The sequence below is a fragment of the Eumetopias jubatus genome, unplaced genomic scaffold (genome assembly GCF_037043125.1).
Source record: "Eumetopias jubatus isolate StellerSeaLion01/CBP00866 unplaced genomic scaffold, mEumJub1_p1.0 scaffold_4, whole genome shotgun sequence".
Lineage (NCBI taxonomy): Eukaryota > Metazoa > Chordata > Mammalia > Carnivora > Otariidae > Eumetopias > Eumetopias jubatus.
This window is the reverse complement of record NW_028274810.1, coordinates 112,157,117-112,182,179: the sequence shown is the minus strand read 5'-3', so window position 1 is coordinate 112,182,179 and position 25,063 is coordinate 112,157,117. Positions and strand designations below refer to the sequence as shown.

At 49.8% G+C, this 25,063-nt stretch overlaps 1 protein-coding gene across 2 annotated transcripts in view; it reads right to left on the bottom strand.

The window, feature by feature from the left end:
* COL22A1 (collagen type XXII alpha 1 chain) overlaps positions 1 to 25,063 on the bottom strand; it is a 225,653-nt gene that overhangs the window by 113,443 nt on the left and 87,147 nt on the right. For both annotated transcript variants that reach the window (XM_088023088.1, XM_088023089.1), the window contains 5 exons: positions 20,951 to 20,995; positions 20,650 to 20,679; positions 20,329 to 20,382; positions 15,933 to 15,986; positions 3,819 to 3,872 (listed from right to left, as the gene is read on the bottom strand). In XM_088023088.1, the coding sequence (XP_087879214.1) occupies positions 3,819 to 3,872; positions 15,933 to 15,986; positions 20,329 to 20,382; positions 20,650 to 20,679; positions 20,951 to 20,995 (237 nt within the window). The remainder of the gene's footprint in view (positions 1 to 3,818; positions 3,873 to 15,932; positions 15,987 to 20,328; positions 20,383 to 20,649; positions 20,680 to 20,950; positions 20,996 to 25,063) is intronic.

Below are 25,063 nucleotides of genomic sequence, written 5' to 3'. Positions count from 1 at the left end.
TGATGGTATAAAGAGATTAAAAAATAGGGCTTTGGTTTCGGGGGGGCCTGGGCCCAACGCTAGGTCGCCTCACACAACCTCCACGGACTTGGGCAACGTACTTCCGCTCATGCCTCAGTCTCCACAACTGTAAGAGAAAGGCTGGAGCCCTTTGCTCTCAGCGCAGCGTGGATTCACGAGGGCGTATGCGTGAGCCCAGCACACCTTTTCTTCTCCTTTTCCCATTAATAAAAATACACAAATAACCAGTTAATCTATAATCATTACCGAGACTGACAAGTTAGCCAACAGATTCGAATGTTAACAACAAAATAATGATGGTTCTAATTGTTATCAACGAAAACAACAAAGTTGTAACTCCTGATAAAAATGAACCACTCGGTCTAATTAGTATTAATGAAATAGCATTTGATCCTTCTAACTCGATGGCGGTGATGCATCTCTTTGACATGCTCCATAATGACAACGATGGTGCAAAAACAACCAATTAACCTAATTATCATTAATAAAGGAATGGCAAATACTTATCCCCAATAACCACCTAGTTCCAATTGGCATAGATTCATGAAGCTGGATGGGACTTGAAGATTCGTGAAAATTACTTGCACCATTAGCATGGCACTCACACGGCTTATATGGCTTGGAAATGTTTGCTTTTGGGGGGGTTTCATAATCAGTGCATCCTCTCCCTCAGGATGTGGCTCCCGGGGGCGAAGCTGTAATGACTACCTACCTCAGCAGATTTCTGTGCAGAGGCCCGGAGCCACAAGCCCACCCCGCCATCCAACTCTGGGGCCAGCTCCACCCCTGGCTACCAATCCAAGGGACATCTGTCCATCCTGATGGCCACACCAAGCAGTTCTGCCTTTGCAAACACTTGACCAGATGAGATACAGATTTCCATTTTTCCTAAAAGGCTCTCGGGATACAAGAGCCACTGCCTACAACATCATGGATGTGTCTATTTATTCTAAAACATGCCAGCAGGTGAAATTTTTTTCATCTTGGAGAAGAGGCACCCAAAGCATCTTCCAGGATGCCAGCCGCCCTGGGGCCTAGTGCACTCTGCACTGAGTTAAAACCTTAATTCCTTAGGTTTTATATGGGACCCACATTCTTTTCTCACAGGTGGTTTTAAACAACAGTCGCAATTATGTACCAGCACTAAAGAGTGTCTGACGATGGCAGAAACAACACACACTTTATCTCCCTTCCTTCTCATCAGAGCGGAAAACCCTACAGCAGAAGCAACCTGGATTTTCCAGCTTGGCGTAAGTAGGAGCCCCCTCTGGGCCCTGAGAGAGGCTGACTAGCTCACCTCTCGCCCAGAATCCAGCTCCCTGGACTGTCTTCTCGACCTGCAAGTCTCTCTGCCCCGCTAACATATGGCTCCTCCAGGCATGCACGGTGGCAGCCAGATTTCACACCCCACTCCAATTCACAGAGCCGAATTGGGCACATAGCGGGTCCTTAATAAATCCTCATTGAATGGATGACACAGGGAATCTCTGAACAAGAGGAACTATGGCAACGGCCAGGAAAGCTGAGCATGCAGCTTGTCCAGAGAAGTGAACCAGAGGAGACAGCCAGAAGTCTGCCCCAGCAGCCTCTTAGATTGGGCGTGGTTGGGTGGAACGCAGCTTAGGGTCCACTGGGTAGTGATGCGATCAAGATGCTGGCAGTCCACACTATAAACTCTACATTGTCTGGCTCTGAACCGCTGAGATCCCCAGGTATATCAGAGTGCCCTATTTCTGGCAAAAGTCCTGCTGTGGAGAGCCCGATCATATTTATATGTATGGCATCCAGCTCAATGCCTGGCATTCAGTAAACATTCAATGAAGGAAAGTGATTTCAAAGTTAAAGTGAAAGAAAGAACTATATTTTCCAAGGTAGCAGGAAAAAAAAAAGTTGTAGGTAGGGGAAAAAATTGTAGCTTAAAGTAATTTGATGGAGCTGCATGTGTGACGAATTTTTGAAATACACAAGCTTTGCTCACTGGAAAGCAAGGTAATAAAACAAATGCAAAAGCACTCTATTTTTCACTATTAACATCAAAATGCCACAGTGAACGTGGAATCTTTAGAAGTCCATGAATTATGATTGATTTTATATTCCCTTATTGCACGCCATCTCCGGACTGAACAGGAGGTGCCAAAGTGAGGTCTGAGATGGAATGCAAGGTGCCCATCACTCCCCAGGACCCTTCCCATGTCAGTGAGCAGTAAAAGCGGGTTTCGGAAGTGCAGAGAGCCCCGTCTCTGGGGTGGGTGCCTCCGTGCCGGTGCCTGACACATGGAGAGGGAGGTGTCCAGGAACAGGTGGGTGCTGAAGCCCACTGCTTTGCTGCAGCTCAGGGAAGAGCCAGAGGGACCAGCCCATCAATGTCCCTGCTGGCTCCCACTGCCACAAGAACAGGACAGCATCCCTGCCTGGTGCTCCCCAGGCCTCGGGACCTCATCACCTGGGCCACATCACTGCTCTTCTCTCCAACTAGAGTTTTGCCCTCCTTTTGATTTTTATTGGTATTTCTTGCAAGTGGCATAACTCAAGTTCAGAAGGTTAAATAACTTGCCCCAACCTTGCCCTGGCCACAGAGTGGTGAGGCTAGGATTGGAACCCGGCCTCTGACTCCCTCCCCTTGCAGTACTCCTCTCATGAATTTATTGATCCAGGGAGGGCTGGGGCAGAAGGACGGGGAGGAAGCTTTGATGCAGGAGGCAGAGAGAGAGAGAGAGAGAGAGAGCGCGCGAAGTGCAATCTGAGCAGCTGCACCCACCAGGCCCAGGCTCCCGGCACTCTCCCACTTTGTCCACACTAAGGTGGGGCTCATCGTGATGCAGCATCTATACATAAGGGGGACTAAGAGGGTTCGGGGCCAAGGTCACCTGGGGAGTGAGAGAAGCGTCTGCTTAGCAGCCAGTAGCCCTGAGCAAGTCTCTCTGGACCTGGGAGTCTTGCCCTGCAAACTGGGAAATAAGGGTGACCCTGAGTCGGTCCATCTAGTGGGTGGCTGTGGGGTCCACAGGGGACCACGGTGACTGCACATGTGTGACAGTGGCGAGCTGGACAGAGCATGGGGCCAGAGGAAGTCCCGGCAGAGCGGAGTCTGAAAGACGGAGGTGGTGAGGAGGCAGGAGGAGGGCATCTGGGGAGCGAGACAGCACAGGGCAGAGTGTGAAGGGGGCTTTGACCGCAGCATTTTACAGGTGGGTAAACTGAGGCCCAGAGAGGGGGAGGGAGTTGGCTAATGTCACAGTGTGGAGGAAGTCAGATGCTAGAACTCGGGGGTGTTGTCTCCTAGAGTAGGGAGCCCCTCTGATTGATCTGGTCCCTTGGCCAAACCCCTTCCAATCCTGAACGCACGGTCCAGCCACCCCGTGCTTAGTGCAATGAGCTCCAGCGACACAGGGGCCTGTCCACACCTGCACACAGGCTGTATCCCAAAGCAGCTATCCCGGTAGAGGACAGCTCCCTTCTCCCACCTCTGCCCTGCCGGCCGCACGCTGTCCATCATCAGACGCCCCGTCCGGGGCTCCGCTCCCTTTCTCAGCATGCTGGTCACCATGGTGTCACCACCACCTGCCCTCCGACAGACCGAAATTCCTCCAGGGGAGCACAGGGTGGCCATTCTCCTAGCACAGGAGTGGCAGGCTGAGGGAGCCAGGGCCGACGGGAGGACAAAGGACCCTCTGAACATTCTTTCTGACGAGCTAACCATACAAGACCAGCTACCAACCTGAGAAATGCGACCCAATTGCTTCTTCCACCTGAGGAAGCAGAGTCGCTAGGGAAGGGCGTGCAGAGCTGGTAGTTACCTGTGGCCCCAGCAATCCAGGGGTTCCCGGTGGGCCCACTTCACCTTTCCTCCCCTGCGTACAAAAGAAGAAGCCAAAATCAACAGCAGGCAAGTAGCACCCAGAACCCGTGTAATCATGTGTCGGTGGAAATGTCCATCTTGATTTCTCAAGCTCGCAGGTGAACAGCCCCCCCCCCCCCCCACCGGCTGGGACGCCCTCCAAGGGAGCAGCATGGGATTGGGGCCGAAGACTCAGGCTTTGGGGTCAGGGAGGTTCAGCTTCGGATCCCAGCTCCATAACTTAGATGGATTTGCTGACACGTGGCCCAAAGGTTAAAAGGTACAGAAGGGGATACTTGAGAAGTGTCCCCTTATCTCACTGTCAGCCACTCAGCTCCTTTCTCTGAAAGCAACTAACCCTAGCCGATGTTGGCTTGTCTTTGCAGAGGTGTGCTGTGTATAGGCAAGCATCACACACACACACACGCACACACACACACGTGCGCGCGCACACACACGCATGCACACATACGCACACACACACGCACACACGCATACGCACACACACGCACACGCATGCGCACACACACGCACACGCATGCACGCACACGCACACACACGCATGCATGCACACGCACGCACACATACGCACATATTCCCTCAGTCCTCCCTTTCTCTTTACAAACCACAGCACATCCTTCAGTCTTCAGATAGCTTTGCTTGCTTCCACTCCCAGCTGACCTTGGGGGCACCCTGTGTGAGCACGCGGACAGTCAGCCTGTTCTCACCGCTACACAAGGTTCACCGTAAGGGTGAAATGGCTTGCACAGATGGGCGGGTCATGGCGGCCACTTCCGGTCTGCCACTGTCAGACTCCATCTGCTGTCATGACCCCGGTGGGTCATCATGTGGGGCTCACCAACCTCATTAAACCTCAGAGTCTGTCTCTCCAGACAGGGTAAAGGGTGTGCTGGTTGGTTTGATGCATACAGCACAAGGCATATGTCATATAAGGCAGTATCAGGATGATGGAATGATGGCCTTTTTGTTCCACTCCTTACAATTTCCCTCATGAAGTCAGATCAGCCATATAAGGCCTCCCCCTTGCCTTGGTCTGTGCTGCTGATCCCCTCCCCATCCTCCTGTCCACGTTCCACGAGCACTGAGAGCATGCAGAGCCCAGGAGAGGGCATCTGGGACCCCTCCATCCCCCACCTCCCAGAAGTGGCCCCATCCACAGGGCAGTGGGGTGACGCCGAGCTGCCGAGCAATCCACCTCTGCATCAGACAATGGCCACAAAACAAGGCGCCTCTTCCACAGGACACCGTGGCAGGGTCTCATCGACGCAGCTCAATTCCAGGCTCAGGGATTTACGGCGGCACAAGGCAGAAGTCTGGGTGAGCTGGAAGAGGGAATGTTCTCCAAGGAGCTTCAGATACACTGCCGATGTACATATGTATTTGGTCATTGCCTGCCTGCCCGTCCTGGCTGCGAGCCTTCTGGAAACAAGGCCTGGCTCTGTTTTTGTTCAAAGCTCTCCCCGTGGGCCCAGAACAGTGCCTATCACATGGTGGAAACTCAATAAACATTTGTGGGCTGGATAAATAAATTGTTGCTTTGGGACTGAGTCTAGACAATGGCAGGGGAGACAGCCACAGGGGTAGGGAGGGGCCGCACGAGAACAGAAAGGCACAACCTGGCGGTCTGTGGGCTTGCAGAGAGAGCAGGATGACCCGATTCAGAAGCCCTGATCAGCAGGCCCTGAGCCACAGAACACAGCGGCCTGGAGGTGCAGTGAGGCCTAGGTCAGAATGTGTTTCCTGACACTTGTCAGGTAGAATTCAAACTGTGGTCCCAGACACCTTCAGAAATGAGCCAGGCCTGGAGGCATTTGTGTCTGCCTCCATCTGATCCTGCTCTGATGAAGGCAAACATCGGGGAGATGATCGCAAGAGAGCTAAGAGCCGCTAGCTCCCCTTCCTCAGGGGATGGAAACCAGACATCTTCAATTTGGTATCTAGACAGGCACCCCCTCCACTTGCTGCCACATTATTCCACTGAGAGTCACGAGTTATTTACAAGATGAATAAACCATTTTCCCTCAAGGTCGGTGGAATGGCCTGGTGAGGAGCCATCAGAATTCAGAACCTGGGCCAGCAAAGTAACTCCGTTTAGCGGAAGAAATGGAGAAATGGATCACTGACTGGTTAGTACCAAAGGATCAGAGGGAAGCAGGAAGGATGTGAAGGTCTGGGGTGTGGTTGAGCAGGATTACTAACTAATGGGACAATTTGATTGGGGTGCATGCCGGTGTCCCTCCTCAGATGACTCGCCATCTTCAGAGGGGGTGCAAGCTCTCAGCAGCTCCCCACTCCCCTCAAGTCTGGGGACCTTGTGTAATGACACTGCTAACGCTTAGAGGGATGAGCCCCTGAGATGCTCATGAAATCTGTAGGAAGCGTGGAGGCAGGAGTTGCTCCTATACCAGGGAAGTAAAAAGATGTGATCTGGAAAAGGAGAATTATGTGCAGATAACAGGGGTCCAGGGAGGAAGAGAAAGACAGAAGCAAGAGCACCTAGGGAAGCAAACATCCTGGCATTAGGGTTTCAGCAAGAAGGAAAAAGCAAGAAGGTGGGAAGAGGCCAGAGGAAAAGAAGAAATTTGTGATCATAGCAGTGGTCATAAGGTGGCATCATCTTTCACGGGTCGCCCATGAAAGGGCATCACCCACAGAAATATTAGGGTAATGTCTCTGGCCAGCTCCAGCACTCATATTCACACCTTCTCCACCCATAGCATCCGGAGCTGCCCCCAGTGCCCCTCAAAGCCTGCCTGCCTGCCTGCCTTCCTTCCTTCCCTCCTTCCTTCCTTCCATCCATCCTCCCTCCCTCCCTCCCTCCTTCCCCTCCTTCCATCTGTCTATCCGTCCACCCATCCTGCCTGCCTGCCTGCAACCACAGTAGTCAACACTGCTCACATGCCCAGTACCTTCCCTCCAGACTTTTCTGGGCCAATCTGTGCCTTCTACAAATTTCATTACTTGTCTATACAGTTACCCTATACTGGCAGGCGATCTTCCTAAAGGGAGAAAGTTCTGTCCGAGTTACCTTCTGCCTCTAAAACAGTCAGAGGTTCCTCCTTATCTGAAAGATGTAACATTTGAGCTGTTTTATTTGGAAATCGATGACCCCGTGACTCTAACCTGCCTTTCAATCTAATGTCCAGCGTCCATGGTCCCATCCCTAAGCAACAGCTCAAGTGAGCTGCTCAGCTTGGTCCCAAACAACCCCTTAGGACTTCTGGCCTCGGAGAATCGGCTCATGCTGCCACCTCTGCCTGTAACACCCACACTCCATTTCAACCTGTCAAAATTCTGCCCCAGGCCAGTGCCACCTCTTCCATGAAGCCCCAGCAATACTGAGAAATGTGAGAAAAATATATTGGATATACAGAGTCCCTGGTGCAGCCCGAGAGCTAATGAGTTGGAATTGCCACGGATGGGACGCAAAGCTCTAAGTCAGCAGTTATGAGGCCTTGGACACTCACTGCAAGCAGAGGAGCTCTCCTGTGTTCCTTCCTGACCCCCTTCCTCTACAATATTGTAGGAAAATGAGTTCGGAATCTAAGGTAAATGGGGGGAGGGCAAGTCACTTAACCTGCTGAGTCTCAGGTTCCTCATGTGGAAAATTATAATTATTGTAATTATTTGAAAAGATAGCAGTGGAAGAAATGATTCAATATTTGAGGAAGTGCTTTATAAGGAATAATAAAGCATTACGCAAACATGACAGATCACTACAGGAATGAGGAGGAATGGGATGGTGGCTGATGAGGAAGAAATGGTAATAGCAGGATTCTGGCTCCTCTGAGTCTCTGAAGTGGGTAAAAGACCATGTGTGCAACAGATCTGGTTTCAAAACAGCTCCTCCCAGCAGTGCCAGAGAAATTAAATGAGAAAATGCCCACAAAGTACTTAGCACAGGATCTAACATTAGGAAATGTGTAGTAGTGACGGTGCTGGTGGCAGTGATAGTGACGGTTATGATGATGGTGATGGTGGTGGTGGTGATGGTGATGGTGGTAATAGTGATGGTGATGGTTGTGGTCATGATGGTGGTGGTGTTGGTCATAGTGGTGATGACAGTGGTGCTGGTGGTTGGGGTGGTGATGATGGTGGAGGTGGTGATGAGGCTACTGGTGATAGCAGTGACAGTGGTGGTAGTGGTGGTCATAGTGTTGTTGGTGGAAGTCATGGTGGTTATGGTAGTGGTGGTTGTGGTGGTGATGATTATGATGCTGTTGGTGATGGTGGTGATGATGATGGTGGTGATGATGGTGATGGTGGTGGTGATGATGGTGGTGATGATGATGGTGATGATGGTGATGATGGTGGTGGTGATGGTGATGGTGGTGGTGATGATGGTGGTAATGATGATGGTGGTGGTGATGGTGATGATGGTGGTGGTGGTAATGATGATAGTGGTGGTGATGGTGATATTGGTGGTGATGATGGTGGTGGTGGTGGTGGTAGTGGTGATGATGGTGATGATGATGGTGATGGTGGTGATGATGATGGTGATGGTGGTGGTGATGATGGTGGTGATGGTGATGATGGTGGTGATGGTGGTGATGGTGGTGATGGTGGTGATGATGGTGGTGATGGTGGTGGTGATGGTGATGATAGTGATGGTGGTGGTGATAATGATGGTGGTGATGGTGATGATGGTGGTGATGATGGTGATGATGGTGGTGGTGATGGTGATGATGGTGGTGCTGATGATGATGGTGGTGGTGATGGTGGTGGTGGTGGTGATGGTGGTGATAATGGTGGTGGTGGTGGTGGTGGTGGTGATGGTGATGATGGTGATGATGGTGGTGGTGATGATGATGGTGGTGGTGATGGTGGCGATGGTGATGATGGTGGTGATGATGGTGATGATGGTGGTGGTGATGGTGGTGGTGGTGGTGGTGGTGGTGGTAGTGGTGGTCCTGGTGATGGTGGTGGCGATGGGGATGGTGGTGGCGATGGTTGTGGTGGTGATGGCTGTGGTAGTGGTGGTGATGGTGGTGCTGGTGATGGGGTGATGGTGAAGGTGGTAATAGTGGTTGTGGTGGTGGTGATGGGCAGGGGTGAAGATGGGAGGTTTAGCAGTGGTGGACACAGCAGCAGCAGCAACTATGTAACCTCCTCCTTTTGGACCTATAATCGGCTGTGGGGATTTGAGAAGTGCTGGCCAGAGCAAATTTTGCAGCAATGAAGAACTGTTTTACTAACAACAAGCCTATGTCTTGTCATTTTTCTTTTTTTCTCTTTTAAATTGCTACCCAACACAATATCTGGGTAAGTGTTTGTAATTTATCATGAGGGCAGATTTTTCAAGCCATTCTGAGTGAATGCCAGGATGCTGAGCAGGAATGATATTTCCAAGGCTGCCTATCTGCCCATGAAGAAGAGGAAGCCCATAAATCCAGAAAAGCAGTGATCCCTCCCTAGCCAGGACGAGTTAGCACAGCCGTGTGCGGGCCCGTTACCAGCTGAACTCATTGCTAGTGTGATGGATTCTAATATGTGCCGTATGGTCTTTTGCTCAGTTCCTGCTCTCCATGCCTCCAAATGTCAAAGACGATTATTTTCTACTGGTTAGAGCTGAAACCAGGTGCTTGGGGAAAACCTTGGGTGTCCTGACATAAACCGTGGCTCTGTGCCACGAGATGAATCAAACAGTAGCCTGTGATCAAAAAATGCTGTTACCACCTGGTAGAGGATGGAAAAGCAAGAAAAAAGCCTTTAAAAATTGAAAAGTAAAACAAAGTCGACCCAAGTTGCCAATGACAGAAGACACCCATGTTCCTCTGCTCGAATTACAAGAAGCAGGAGCGGATGGATCTGATCACAGTCAGCGCTAGGAGACCCTCGGCTCCAAGGGTAGTGGCCAGAGATTAAAGCAGTGTGTAACAATGCATCCTCCTAAGTAGGCACCGGCAGGGAATAAGGGGTCCTAGATCTCTCCAAGATGCCCAACGCAAGGACTGCTAATGTCCAGATGAGAATCGTGGTGTGCACATGGACGCACACACCCACACACTGCCTCCTGAAGCCAAAACAGTGAAGGTCTGGAGCGAGGCGAACTTGAAGGACCTGAGTTCCAATCCCTGCGCCACTATTTATACTCCGTGTGACACGGAGCAATTGGATTTACACCCCTAAGTCTTGGCTTCCTCATTTGCAGAATGGGAGGAAAACTGCCCTACCTCACAGGATCCTTGCAGGAATTAGTGAGAAACAGGAGTGAAAACAGTTACCTCCCTATGTGCCTGCAGTGCATCAGTCCATCACTCAACCACTGTTTTTTCTTTGCTACCTTGTATCAGTTCTACACCTGTTAGACTCTGTCTTAAAAATACGTTCTGAAAGCAACAGACTCAATCAGGCACATCAGGAGACATCTGGGGATCACTCCATCATTAGAAAGAAGGGGGGCATCATATTTGGTAGGTTTCTTCTTCGGTTTTCATCTACTGACGAGAGAAGAGAATCCAGAAGGTATTGAAAACATAGTCAAAGGAACCAAAGGGATTGTCAGCAGCTGGTGGGAAAGGCGGGGACAAAGTCCTGAGGGATCTGGAGCAGGTCATCTAATCTTTCTGGACATGAAATGTTTCACTATCCATCTCAGGGATCCTTTACCAATATGATTTTATAATTTAGACATTCCAAATTCTGCATTAAACTTAAATGCCTGACGGCATGGAATTCTCTTAAGCAAAAAAATCTCCCCGTGCTTTGTCCAGAAAAGAGGAAAGAAAACATGTAGGGTATTTCAGATAGGACTCAGCAGCACAAACACACTACAGGTGAAGCAACAGGAAAGGTACAAAACGGGACCGATTTCTCTTCTTTATAACAGAGCATTCCCCATGGAAGGTCAGGCCCCGGGTGACCAGATGCCCCGATCTGGGTCCCACTGTCCTCCTGGCACCGGGTCAGCCACCCAGAGAGCAGCAAGAGAGTGCAATCCACGCACCCGTGCACCCCAACTGTATCAGATGCTCACTGTGACGTCACACACGTATGCTTAGCTTACACGCCTGGACCTGTTGTTCGTGTACTCTTCATGTGTGCATAAAAATATATACATTTTATAAGTGTGACATGCTCTTCTAGGTGCTACAGACACAAAAATAAAGAAGGTTCTCACAGACTTACATTCTAATGAAAACAAAAATAAACAAATGCCAAAATAAGAAAAAAATGTAAGTTCGCTACAAAAATTAAAATAAGCCTGGAGTGAGTGTGGGAAGCTGCCTATTTGGGGGGTGAATGATTAGGGCATGGACGATTTTGTTTTTTTAAATCAACCCTGTGAATGCTTTTCAGTGTCCAAATGCGTCAGTGGCCTGGAGCCAGGCAGGTTCTACTTCCAGAACATTCTGGGTTCAGATGCAATTGTAGCACTGCCCGTTTCAGCTAAGTAGCAGGGCTCATCAACCTCTCCCGGATGCCTGGCTCAGACATGCAGGAGGAAAGCAGAGCCTCAGAAAGAGCAACAGGGTAGCATCTGTACCTCCCGTGGAAGGCAGGGAGCCCAGCCAGGAGCTGATGGCCAAACACCCCACGCTGGGTGCCGTGTGTGCCAGAGCCCTGCAGGATGGGGACGGCATGGGGAGTGCCCAGCTCTGTTCCTCCCACTTCACCATGTCATTGTGGAAAAATACCAGCTGTGTCCAAAATGAATGTGTTTACCTTGCCGGGGATTACACTGTCTGCCTGTCACTAATCTCGAAAATAAAGGGCTGGATCGCCTTCCCTAGCTCGTCTGTTAGTCTCAGTGCCTCAGTTCCTGGGTCCTGTGGCTTGTCATTGTCTTCTGTCTTCCCTCTTCCAGCCTAAGTGTGTGCCGTGACACGAGGGAGTGATGTTTCGGTTGAGGCTGATGAGGAGGAAATGACAGATCCCCGCGAGGGAAGGAGAGAGAGCTCATTTTCTGAGTAAGTCATTCTGTCTCGGCTTTTCCTGACTCAGCCAGAGGCTGACTGAACAGGAAGCTGCTGCTGAACCCACACCAACATCAAGATCAGTCTCTGCAGCGTGTCTGCCCACAGGTGCAGCCACAGGACTAGCAACATCCACGGGATACAAACAGCCCGAGTCAGAAACTCACGGAGGACGACTGGAAGTCCAGGGGTCCCCAGACATACACACTTACGTGGTCACCAGCCTCCACTCCCTAGAGGGAGCAGGACAAGGGAGGGCCTCCTGGCACCCTCTCTGTTAATACATCGCCCGGCCCGTGGCTGTCGGCTCAGCCTCCTGTGTCAGACGCTGTGTGCCCCCACATCCTGGCACACCATCGGGCTGGGATGGGGGCTCCTGCAGCCCCTATCCCTGGTCTGGGCCACCACCCTCCCTTTCTGCTCTCTGTGGCCTTCTAACTGATCTTCCTTTCCTGTAGTCCATTCTCAGAACAGAGGCCAAATGGATGTTTTACTGTGAGCCGGCCACTCTGCCTCTGTACCCTAAGTCCTACAGTGACCAAACGGCAGCCAGAAACCCAGGAGACCGTCAGGGAAATTTTGACCACAAATGCATACATGATGCAACTTTTTCATCAGTTTTGGTTGGGATGATGGTATTATGGTTTCATTTCTTTTACATTTCCTTATCTTCAAGACAGAATGATGTAATGACATTTGGGGTCTCTTCAAACGGACCCCGGGCTGGCTGGAGGTGGGCTTGGACATAAATTAAGCAAGTTGGCCAATGACATGGTAAGTGTTGAGATGGATGTGGGGCATATGAGGGTCCATTTTACTATTCTTTCTACTTTTGTATTTTTTTTTCATAGTAACAGTTCTGAAAACATCCAGTAGCCCCACATTTTCCTCACAGTAAAAAGCCCAAATCCTCACAATGGCCGCCAGCAAGCGACATGACCTGGCGCCCAGTTCCTCTGACTGACCGCCTCCCGCTGGCCCCTGGCTGGCTCCAGCTGCAGGTCTCTGCTCAAACACCTGCCTGTGTGGCCTCAGCCTGGGGTCTTAGCTGCCTCCTCCACCTGGCACGCGCCCCCTCGGCTACTGGCCTGGCCAGCTCACCACCTCCTGAGAGCCTGCCCAAACTGACCTTCTCATGGGCCCTTCCTGCACTAGATAAGTGCTAAGGTGATGTGTCTCTTCCCTTGCCGGCCTAGAGGTAAACAGCAGGGAGCAGGGATCTCCGCACTGAGGGATCTCACTCACCTACAGCACTGCCCAGCACCCAGCAGATGCCCTGGAAAGACCTGCTGAATGGATGACCTTGTGGATGGGAGGAAAGGGGAGAAGGGAGGGGGCAGGGACAGAGGGGGGCTGGTGGAAGGAAAAGGAAGAGGGATTGGTGCTGGATCCCCAGGATGACAGATGCCCACAGAGCTCCAACTAGAGAAGCCCCACATCCTCGGCCCTGTCCCTTGTACCGATGCATCCCCGGAGCTGGAGAACAGGGAGTGCAGACAGAAACTGAAAGTAGGAGCAAGTGTCCAGAGGCAGGATGTCCTCTCCAGGGGGCACTTCCTGAGTCTGCATCACCCTCTCCAGTGTGCCCCCATCAATTCCTGCTGAAATGCCCTGGCTCCTGCAAGGCCAGCTCAGACACCCCCTTCCCTGTCCCCAGCGCCCACTCTGTCCCAGCACCCCCCACCCCCGCCCAGACCCCTCCCTGCTCAACACCGCGGTGTCCCCACTGAGGCCTTTGGGTTATCCCTCCCTATTTCTCTAGTGCCTCCAGCTATGAGCTCCTGGTGGTTGAGACAGTAATCTCTTCAGACATTCCCAAAGCTTTTATCTGAGTGCTCCTGCATCCTAAGAGCACGACACGAGGTTTGTGGACAGACACATGGGAGGAATGAAGAAGTCAGGCTTTAGAGAGACACAGTCCTGGGTGTGCATCCTCGAGAGGCGGCCGGTGGTGGTGTTTAATCAGAGGCTGCCCTTCCTCTCTGCAAAGGGGGATGACAAACACTTCCCTTGGACAGCTGAGGTCTGGCACGTAGAGCTCAGCACCTCAATACGTACCACTCTCCCCCCCCGGTTCCTTCTCTGGGTCCCCTTGTTTTTGCCCTCAAATCTCCATTCCTGGGGCACGCATCCAACTCCCATGGCCCCTGGCCGGTATGGACCTTGGAACACGGGTGGCTGGTATTACTCTGAGGGGTAGAAGGTGTTTCTGGAGACGACAAAAGCCATCCTGGGGAGCACACGGACACTCCCTGGGGAGCCAAGAAGTCACGGCCAAGGAAACATGAGCCTTGGTAAGCAAGCTCCAAGCAAGAGGTGTCCTCACCCCTTTTGATAACAATCAGGTAAAAATGTACTTAAAAAAAAAAAAAACTCTTTGCAGTCTCTTTGTATCAAGAGTTCCACTCAGCATCTAATTCTACGTTAGGAAAAGTAATGTTTGCAGCAGCTCAATACAAGATGAATTCAGGTTCACCTAAACATCAATTACATAATGTACAAAGATTGCTGTTTTCTCTTAAAAGACCATGCGGGAGCATGTTAGGAGAGTGCGATTCATGACCGCTGCCTGGTCTTGCTGCTCACCAAGGGTGCAGCCACATCCTGAGCATGTTTTCTCCCAAAAACCAGGCCAGTGGTGATGCCTTCCCATTGTAACAGAGTAAACACGCCCAGAGAGGCTAGGTGACTTGAAGGGTCACACAGCTGCTCAGAAGTGGGACCAAGTTTCAAACCCAGGTGTTCTGCTGCAAAGCCCAAGATCCTTGCATTATACAGAGGAGAAGGCAACCTGGCTTTGACCGGGAAACTGAGGCCAGGGCTGGTGATGCTGAGTGGGACGTGGCACATCCACATCCTTCTAATGGGGTAAGTGACTTCCCACCTTCCCACCTAACCCCTCCATCACGACACCTTTCCACATCTCAGCTAGCCTTCCAAATAAGTTCTTCTTAGAATCTTTAGGGTTTAAGACAGTTACAGAGCGCAGAACTGTCTGAAAACCAAGGAAGGAAGTTCACTGGGCGGGTTAGGCCAGGTGGGGGTCTGTTGAGTCATAAAGCAGGTCCCCTAGTTTCAGAATTGAGGATGTAAAGTGTGATCAGAGGGTGGGTTCAACCTCTGACACAGAGTGAAACCAGGACACATATGTAATACTGTCCACGTCACTGAGCTAGAGACTTTTCAGGCTAGAGAGGCCACAGATGGGGCTAGACAACCTCTGCCAGATGCAAGATCCCCATTTCCACCCATCTGTCAGCAGTCACCCGGCCTCTGACCAAACACCTCTGGGGGCAGTGACCACACTATCTCCAGGGGCTGACCACCCCATCTTGGGCAGTGGTACCCCCTTGGACAGTCTCTACGGGAACTAGTAAGAGATGCATAGACTTGAGTCCCTACTCTATGCCAGGCACCATGCTAGGAACTGGGGGGACACAGAGTTGGGGGTCAGTCACAGTCACTGTGGGGACCCCGAAGAGGGCACCTAACCCAGGGGTACTCCTCCATCCCCCTGTCTTAAATCACAGGACACTGTGTCAGGAGCTGTGCTTACTGGTGAATAAAACGCATAAGGTATGTACAATCTGGGTAAAAAAAAAAAAGACAGGTGCTTAATTAAATTAAATTAGATTAAGTTAAATTAAGTGGAATACCATGAGATATTGTGATATTCAATAATGATACGGATGTTTAAAGTAGCTAAGAGCCTACTGGCAGCTCTCTACCCTTTTCCTTGTCCCTATTTTTAATTCTTTCCTGGAGACTTGGCTCAAATATCACCTCCGTCAAGAAGCCCTGGCCGCCTTGCAGGCCGGGTCAGCTGCCCCTTCTCTCTGTCCTCTCAGCACTGGGCTTCCTTCCACTGGGGCTCTGAGCACACAGGGCTGTGGGGTTCCAAGTATATCACTCTCCGCAGCCAACAGCCTCATCTCCATGTCCCGAGGACCCAGCTCCAGGTTGAACTCAGAGTAGAACCCCCACCATGTTTGATGAACTAAATCTAACCCTTCAATCAGCTTCCAATATTCATCTCAAGCTCGTGAGGCTGGCACCACATCTTCTGTCTGAGCTGCTGAAATGGGGGCCCCAGTGTGGGTGAGCTGGAGATCTGAAGAGAAAGACATGTTACTCACCCGGAGACCTTGCAAACCAGGAGGTCCGTCCTTGCCTCCAGGACCCATCAGACCCTTTAGGAGGAGCAGAAAGGAAAAAAAAATAGAAACAATGGTCAACACAGAGTTCAGCACTACAGGCTGTACTTTGCCTTCTCATGCTCATTAGATAGGAAAATACCATCCCATTTCAATGGGGAGACTGGGGGGGGGGCGGTCAGGAGGAGAAAATTCCTGTCCCTGCAAATCTGTAACATTTTAAAACACGTGCACCAATCTGGCCTAATTTTACCAACCAAGAGGTAGGCAACATCATTCACACTTTAAAGATGAACACATTAGGGGTCAAATGCCCTGCATTAGTGCCTTACACAAAGCATGCACAAAAGTCTTTGGAACCCAAGTATCTTTAGCTGTAAGCCCAGTGCCATTGTCCCTGTATGTTGCTGGCTCAGCAAGAACTAGCTTGGGCTACATGACTCAGTCAAGAGTGACATGCAACATAAGGCTATCTGGACAAATAAACGAAATTGTCTAAGATCAGTTTGAATTAAGCAAGGAACACTGGTGTAGGAAGGGGTCCTACTGACCTGATAATTCAAGTCATACTCCCCAAGACCTCCCCTCCCACACACACATATCTGCTATATGACCTCAGACAAGTTCCTTGGCATCTGTGAACCTCAGTTGGCTCATCTGTGAGGTGAGGACAATATGCCCACTTTCCGAGTGGCCGTGGGGACCACATGGAGAATGGACACAAGAGCCCGGACAGAGCACCCCACCCCCAGACCTCCTGACCATACTCTGATTTGCACCCACGTGGTGCAAGGTTGCAAGGAGCTGCAAAATCAGCTCCTTGACGGGAGCTCAAGGAGGAAGGCGAGCAGTGGGAGTGGGTGAATGAGGCCCTCAGCTCTGGGATGCGATCATCAACTTCTCAGGTGAATTCTGGCCAGAGGCTTCCTCTCTGCACTTCCATTTCTTCAATGAATATCATCATACAAGGAGCTACTATTGCCAAGTATTGCATGACTATGAAGTAACTGGACTATATTGAGATCCAAATTCTTCTCTCTTAAGAACACCGTGGAAACACACACATGAACAGAAAACCCACAGGAACTACAGGCCTAAATCTCCTTTCCTCACAAGCATTATCCCGATGAGCTCAGGGCACATGGGGTGGGAAGGCCCTACATAAATGAGTGAAAGTTCCTTGAGCATCAGCAGACACCTCACATCTGATCTGTGCAGATTGCCCTTCTTTATTACGCTCCACGAGATGTTGATGAGACAGCCAGAGCCTGTCTCATCTCAGGGGAAAGATGAGAAAGCTGCAAGCCTCCTGGACTGCTCTGGCATTTGGATGCAGAATGCTGCACGCAGTTTTCCATTTGGAGAAGGGGAAACATTTTCCTCTCTCTGGTACTGCTGAACACAAACTCCAAAATTTTCCATTCTCCCCAGAAGTCACTGATATGATTGATTCAATCCAATGAATATTTAGGGAGCAACGGCTCTGCGGAAGGCCCTGGGCCAGGTGCTGCTGGGGATTCAAAACAGACAGACACGGCAACCGATATGGGTACGGGGCTTCATAGGGCTGCACCGAGTCCTGCTTTCTGCACACTGGCTCGTGTGGCCCGCGCAGCAGTCACGTGCATGATGAAGATGATGACAATGAGGGTGACGGTGATTTCCGGGTAGGACTAAATCACAAGAGGATCAGAGAGAATCAGTAATGTCAGCAAAGACACAAAGCTACTTGGTGGGAGAACGGGAACATGAGACCGGATGTTGCGGCTCAGTTGCAAGCTCCGTCCTTCCGCGCCCATGCTGCTCTTTGGGAGCTCACACTGCAGTCAGCACCCCCTTCCATGCCCCTCTTGAACAGCTGTGGTGGGGCCACTGCTTCATAAGCATGCACTAATCCCCACCATGAGATAAACTGCCGATTTAGAGAAGGGAGACACGTTGGTCCTGGCCTTCAGAATCTTCCAGTTCTGGTCTCTCCTCATGGGGACCCCTTTCCACAAGTCTTGGGGCAGGCTCTAGTGTTTCTGAGCTCCCTTTAAGGGAATTCCATCACCCACACCAGGTACTACTCCAAGCCCCGTTCTAGAGAGAGCATCGAGCATGGAGAACAGCTTCAGAACATCAGACAGCTCCAGGGCTGAGGCACTCTGGTGTTTGAATGTGCTGAAGGTTCCAGACCTTGTCCTTGCCCCATAGGATGCACCGCAGGAACAAGACATGCAAGGAATCTCATTAATCATCTAGAGCGTGCAAGTGCTTACTCATGGTTATTTTTTCCTATCTCCTTCATTCAACTGAGAGATCAGCCCATGTGTTTTCATCCCTCTACCTCCAGCATTAATATTTGGCCACAAAAGTTTAAGGTTTCTTCCTTCTGTCCTCCCCCCACCCACATTCATCATAAGAAAATCCGCACAAAGGGGAGGCTCCAGAGTGAGAGGTCAAGAAGGCTGCCTCAGGGTCAAGCAGCGCTGGGCACTCTTAGCTCCTTATTCCTTTGTGGGGGCCATGGAGGAAATAATTCTCCTTTATACATTTCAGGGAAAGTATTGCTGCATTGTGCACTCACGTGCTTGACAGTCAGAAACATCTAGGTTCAAAGGTCAATTTTGCTTCTTAGTAGCTGTGTGACTTTGCACAATCCACTCAATATCTTTGCACCAAGGTCTTCATTGGCAAAACAAAAAGAACGCCTTCACCCTTGCAGATTTAATATGCATATGTTTGCACCTAATAATACCTATCCCATAGTAGAAGGGTGGTTCAGTCAGTTGAGTGTCCGACTCTCGGTTTTGGCTCAGGTCATGATTTCTGGGTCATGAGATCAAGCCCTACATCGGGTTCTGCACTCAGTGGGGAGTCTGCTTGAGAGTCTCTCCCTCCCTCTGCCCCTTCCCGTCTGCACACGCGCACTCTCTCTCTCTCTAAAGTAAATAAACAGATCTTTATATATATGTGTGTGTGTGTGTGTGTGTACACACACACACACACATACACACACACTATAGTATAGACTTTCAGCACTTGCCAATTTTAGATCTGCAATATACATGCATGTATGTGTTGAGATCCAAGCATGAGAACATACTATGCTACCTGCCTTTTCTACTGTAAATCTCCCAACAGTTATCATAATGGTGAGGAGCTCTGGAAACCAAAGCTTGGGAGATTAAACAAAACATGCAAGGTTACAGAGACAAAAGGCAGCTCTTCTGACCTGAACTTTTTGGTATGAAATTGCTTTAATTATACTGGGCTTAAATATCCACTAGATTTCTTCTGGTTTTACCCCCCAAAAACCATACACATTTATCCTAATGAGGGATGGGCCCTGATGGCTTCATATAAATTTGATTTATGGATATTTCAAAGTAAGACTTGTCTTATTTCCTTTGATAAATACAGTCACTTGAAAGGGGCATCATGTTTCTAGGAGGAGCATATGGTGAGATCACTGACCTGTGGAATTTACTCTATGCTCATTAATTACCCTTAGTATCTGAACTCCTATCACAGAATGATCAGAGTCCCTTTGAATGGCCTTTTCCCAAATAGTTATTTACATATCTCTAAATTCATTACAGTGGAGCAGAACCCAAAGGCTGAAGCTTCCCCAGCCACTGCGAAGCCAGTTTGAATCAGAGACATGGGGGAAGCAATATGCCCTGGAAAAGACTCGCCTAGCACTGCGATGTCCAATGCCCTGACTCCGTTTTATCTACAAGGAAACTAGGGGGCTGCCAGGTTGGCTCAGTTGGTAGAGCCTGTGACTCTTAATCTCGGGGTTGTGAGTTTAAGCCCCACATTGGGACTGGAGCCAAGAAGAAAGGAAGGAAAGAAAAGAAAGAAAAAAGAAAGAAAAGAAAGAAAAGAAAGAAAGAAAGAAAGAAAGAAAGAAAGAAAGAAAGAAAGAAAGAAAGAAAGAAAGAAAGAAAAAGAGAAAGAAAGAAAAAGAGAAAGAAAGAAAGAAAGAAAGAAAGAGAAAGAAAGAAAGAAAGAAAGAAAGAAAGAAAGAAAGAAAGAAAGAAAGAAAGAAAGAAAGAAAGAAAGAAAGAAAGAAAGAAAGAAAGAAAAAAGAAAATGGAACCTAAAACACCAGACTGCCTACCAGAAACCCCACTCACAGCCTGTTTAGGACCGGGGGCTATGAAGGTGGGCTTGCTGGGTTTCAAGTCCAGCTCCACACTTGGGAACTGCCTAATGAAAATTTCACTTGACAAGGCTCAGCTTGCTCCCATGCCTGATAGCGACATCAGCACCTATCACCCGGGGGGACGGGACCAGCTCCTGCAATGCCACAGAGCTCACCAAGGGCAAACCGCTGTTTCCCAGACCTCGAGGTGTTCAGAGCAGACCCCAGGCTGGGGGGGTGACTTACCGGAGCTCCTGGTGGCCCAGGTAGGCCCTGGTGACCCCGTGGTCCCGGAGCTCCCTGGTAACAGAAGCCAAACCTGCATTAGACACAGCTCCCCTTTCCCCATGACTCACGACCCTTTGCTGACTCAGAGTCTACATCCGGAGTTCCCAAAAGGGACCCAGCGATACAGAGTGGGGATGTGCATTCCTGGTGGAAAGTCAACTTGCCCCAACTCTGGAAGGCTCCATCCGAGCTCCACAAGCAGCTTCAACCCCACGGCTTGGCCCTTCTGTCCCTGCTCCCACCGAAGCCGCACTCGGGGAGGAGCCATATCCCTCTTACCTGCTCGCCCTTCAGGCCCTCTCTCTGCACCTGTGGGGCAAACCACGTGTCAGCAAAAGTGGTGGTGTTTTCTCAACAGTCATTCCCCGCAGCTCCGTCAAGGGTATTCACATAGCTATAATGCAGCAATTCCTGATTTTTCTCTGATTTTATCCCACTTTTAGTGCTGGAAGCCTTGTATCCAGCTCATATGGTCGGAGGAGGACCTCCTCATTTTTAGAGGCAAGGACTCCTCCAAATACACAATCCCATCAGCGTAAGGTCTGTGATTCTGCCCCCCTGGGAATGCGTGCACACTTACCACGGAGCCCGGCACACCGGGAGGTCCTGCAGGCCCCACGTCACCCTGTGCAGAAATGACAAACATTTCAACGGCGTGCCTTCTGCCTCCTTCCTCTGCTGGTCCCCACCCCTCTGAGGCCCCTGCTTATCCACACGAGCCCATTGGACCACTTCCTCCTCTGTGCTCTGCCTCATGCGGCTGCCATGCTGGATCTCCCTCCTGCTTCCTGATTTTCTCAGACTTTCTGTGTCTAATTCTTGTCTGTGTCAAGATCACAGGGATGTTATTTTCTCTTTGGTGCTGGATCAGGGCCTAGATCTGGCTGGTGCTCTCACAGCTGTTTCCTGCTCGAGAGCAGCTCTTGGTCCACTATTCCGTGAGCACCTGCTTGCACCAGGCACCACACCGGACCCGGGCAGAGTGATCATTACACCTTATGGCGCATCCTTTGCACCAAGTCCCTGGTTCAGCACGTGGTCAGTATTCAATGTTTATCAAATAAGTCACACATAAATCACTCTCATCTGTCTTCACTAAGTCATGATGTACAAAAGACTTGTTTTGTGTCCAGGTCACCCGGCCCATGACGGCTGTGGGTGCATTAGATTTCTGGGGTGTGAGCTACATCTTGGTTCTACATGGGGCACATTCGTCCACTGTGCAATAGAAAACTCTTCATTGTTCTTATTCTCACGCCCATAGCTAAACCAGGGCCCCATTTGCAGCCAGTGTCCCTACACGTGGCTTGGGGACACCACTTTTCATTTTCCCTCGAGGCTAGCTCAGGGAGCATGGGGAAGCATGAAAACACTAGCGTTGAATAAGCTGGCAAAGAATGACAGAGTCACCGGAGAAATATGAAAGCATCTCTTAAATCCCAGTGCAGGGGTGTCAGAATGAGTGGCTCCAGGCACGCATGTTGTCCTGTGCTACATTCGAGGTCCTATTATATGGATAGGCCAGGTTTTTCCTGACACTGAACCACCCCCACGGTCCCCACTGGCTGCCCAAGACTTGGAAAAACATCTGTTTACCTATCACCAGGAGATCCCAATTAAATGTTCTTTTAAACAGACTTTATTTTAGAGTGGTTTTGGCTGCACAACAAAATGGAAGGGAAGGGAGAGTTAATGAGTGCTACCCTTCCTTGTTCTCCCTCTTTGTCTCTCCCATACAGGAATATGTCCTGTCTCAGAAACAGCTTTCCATTCTAGTTTTTTTTCTCCATGGCACCACCACACACACACGCGTGTGCACGCCTGTGCTCACACACAGCATTTTCTACCATTGTGTATCCTCTCCAGATATACACATGACCCATCTATCTCTAGGCCCTCAGACCCTGGCTGGCTTATCTCTCCATTTCTCCATAAACAACTCTCAGCCCCGCCCCCCCCAAGCAGGATTACATTTTCCCTATGCTCCCACAAACCTTATTAATATTTTGTAATATGATTGTTAGAAGCCGTTCTGAGCTCTACTGTAATTTTTGTGTGGCTATCTTATTTTATATTATATAAACAGATGCGAAGGAGAGAGAATTAGTCGTATGTGGGTGTACCATGAGTCTTTTGGGGTTCATGACTGCCTCCCTTTTCCTTTATTTCCACTATGTCTCACTACCACATTTACTTTTGCTGTGTTTACTGTTGTACTCATCATCATGATTATACCACAAAAGTGAATTTTCAATGACAGTTATGAAATTAATCAACATGGGCTTTCTCATTTGCTCAGGTCATTTACAGAATAGGAGAGCCAAAGTCCTGACATACGAAATCACTCTTAAGGAAGGCTAAGATCCTGTAGTTCATCCATAATAATTGTGTGTAGCTAATAGATACCGGAGCCTTTCCATCTGTTTGGCCTTGTTCGAAGGACTTGGAGTCAAGCTTTTCCCCTCTGATACTCTTTCTCATCTTAGAGACAAGGAGACTAAAGCACGGGGATGCGTAGTAACTTGTTCAAGGTCAAAATGATGTAAGTGACGCATTTTTGCCACAATCCTTTTAGCTGTTGCGGCAGTCAGCCCGCCAGATGGCCCCCGGCGTCCCCCGCCTCCTTGGGGGACTCCCACCGGGTACTGGTGCCAGGCTACGGGACCAACAGCACACAGCAGGAGGGACGCTGCGCAGCCTCCAAGATGAGGTTATGAACATGATGGTCGCTTCCAGGTGGAGCCCCCTCCCCTCCCAACCTCAGGTCACTCACCACTCACTCCAGGGGCGGCAACGTCCCCTTTTGTGGGCAGCCCTATGTAATATGAGGAATCAAAGCCTCTGGCCAGCAGCCATCGAGGAGCCTAGGCCTGACAATCATGTGTGTGAGCCTGGAGGCGGATTCTTCAGCTCATCACAGCCTGGCTGGCAGCCTGGCCACAGTCTTGCACAGAACCCTGGACCAGGACGACCCAACAGCGTGAACACCGAGTACCTAGATCCTAGCCTTCAGAGACTGCGCGAGACCACATGATCATTGCTTTACACTTTTAAGTTTCAGGGACATTGTCATGAGCCAACAGATCAGCAACACCAGCATGGAATCTTGGCTTGGCATGAACACCGCCTCCCTGACCCGGAGATCTGTGGTGAACGGCTGTGGGCAGGCAGATCTGCAGGCCTGGCTGTGAGGTCACTCTGGGGTCTCAAACAAGACACCCTACTTTTCTGGGCCTCCATTCTCTCATCTGTAGAGTTAGGGGATAGAAAAGACCAGCTCTGTGGTTCCGACGACTTCCTCAGATTGTAAAACATCTGAGATTTGTCTCCATGATGTTCACTTAGAATGTGCTGAGAGGCATTGGATCACTTGAGCATCCCTGGTTTCTGGTCCTTCCAATGAGTGATCCAAATACTACCGTGACCCCATGACCTTGTCTTAGCATTTCTGCTTTCGTCATAATAAGCACTAACTCAGCTGTTGCCCAAACTGTGGGGGCCAAAAACATCTATAAATGAGGTGGAAGGTTGGGATCCCCGCCCCCACCTCTCTCTCTCTCTCTCTCTCTCTCTCTCTCTCTCACACACACACACACACACACACACACACACACACAGGCAATAGCAGAAGTCACCTACATCCAAACTTCAAGGATCATTCCCTCTTAGTGACTTGAAATAAACTACTTATTTTAGAATTTAGCATCCCCTGTCAAGGAACTGTGAGAATATATTAAAATCCCCATGCCAAGATAATATAACAATATAAATCTCAAATCTAAAAATACTTGGGAAAGAGAATCATTTGACTCAGAACTGAAGCCGAAGTGAGCAAGTTGGGAAGACATCAATGTCCTTCCGGCCGCCACTCTGCAGGCGACGGTTCTTTAGCCTATGGGTCTGCTTACTTATTTATAACACCTGCTCCGTCTGCTTCTGGAAAGAGCAGAGCAGCCTTTCTCTCCTCCTTTATTCTCCACCATTGCTGGGACTAGTGCGCGCCAGGCAGTGACTTTCCCTTGAGCTCTGCAGAGTGACCCTGAGTCCAAGTGATGCTCCCTGGGGGCTGTACCTGCCTTAGTTTACCCGGATTCCTCCTCCTGCCCCACCTCTCCCCAGAGAGTCTCAAACCCAAGGCCCGATGTCCTTCCAGGGACCTGCTGAAGAACCTGAACTCGTGCTCTGGTCCTCCTCCTAGAACCCAGGACACACCGTACCTTCTCAGTTTCCTTTGCCGCCCAGAACGCTCTGGAAGGCTATTATCTTCACATACATTTTCAGAGCACTTCACAAGTTGCCAAGACTCTTCACATGCGTTTTTTTCCACTGAGATACAGAAATTCTAAGCAGCGCATTTATTGAGTTAAGCCTTCTTGAGAGAATGTTCTAAAGGAGATGGCCAGTATGATGAGATGCAATCTTTAGTCTGTTTATGAAAGATCTAGTACATTTTCAGAATTATGATTCTGGTAAAAAAAAAAAAAAACACCACATTTTTTGAAGTGCTGCAGAGAACAGGAAAAATGGAGGAAGAGGAGGCGGAGTCGGTAAGATTTTGTTTGGTATTTATTCACGGCCTGCCTTAGTCCAAAAGGCAATTTCAGTAGCATAATATTTTAATATGTCTGGATATTATATAACAGGGATTTTGTTTTGTTTTGTTTTGAAATGGGTTTTTATTCCTCAAAGTAGA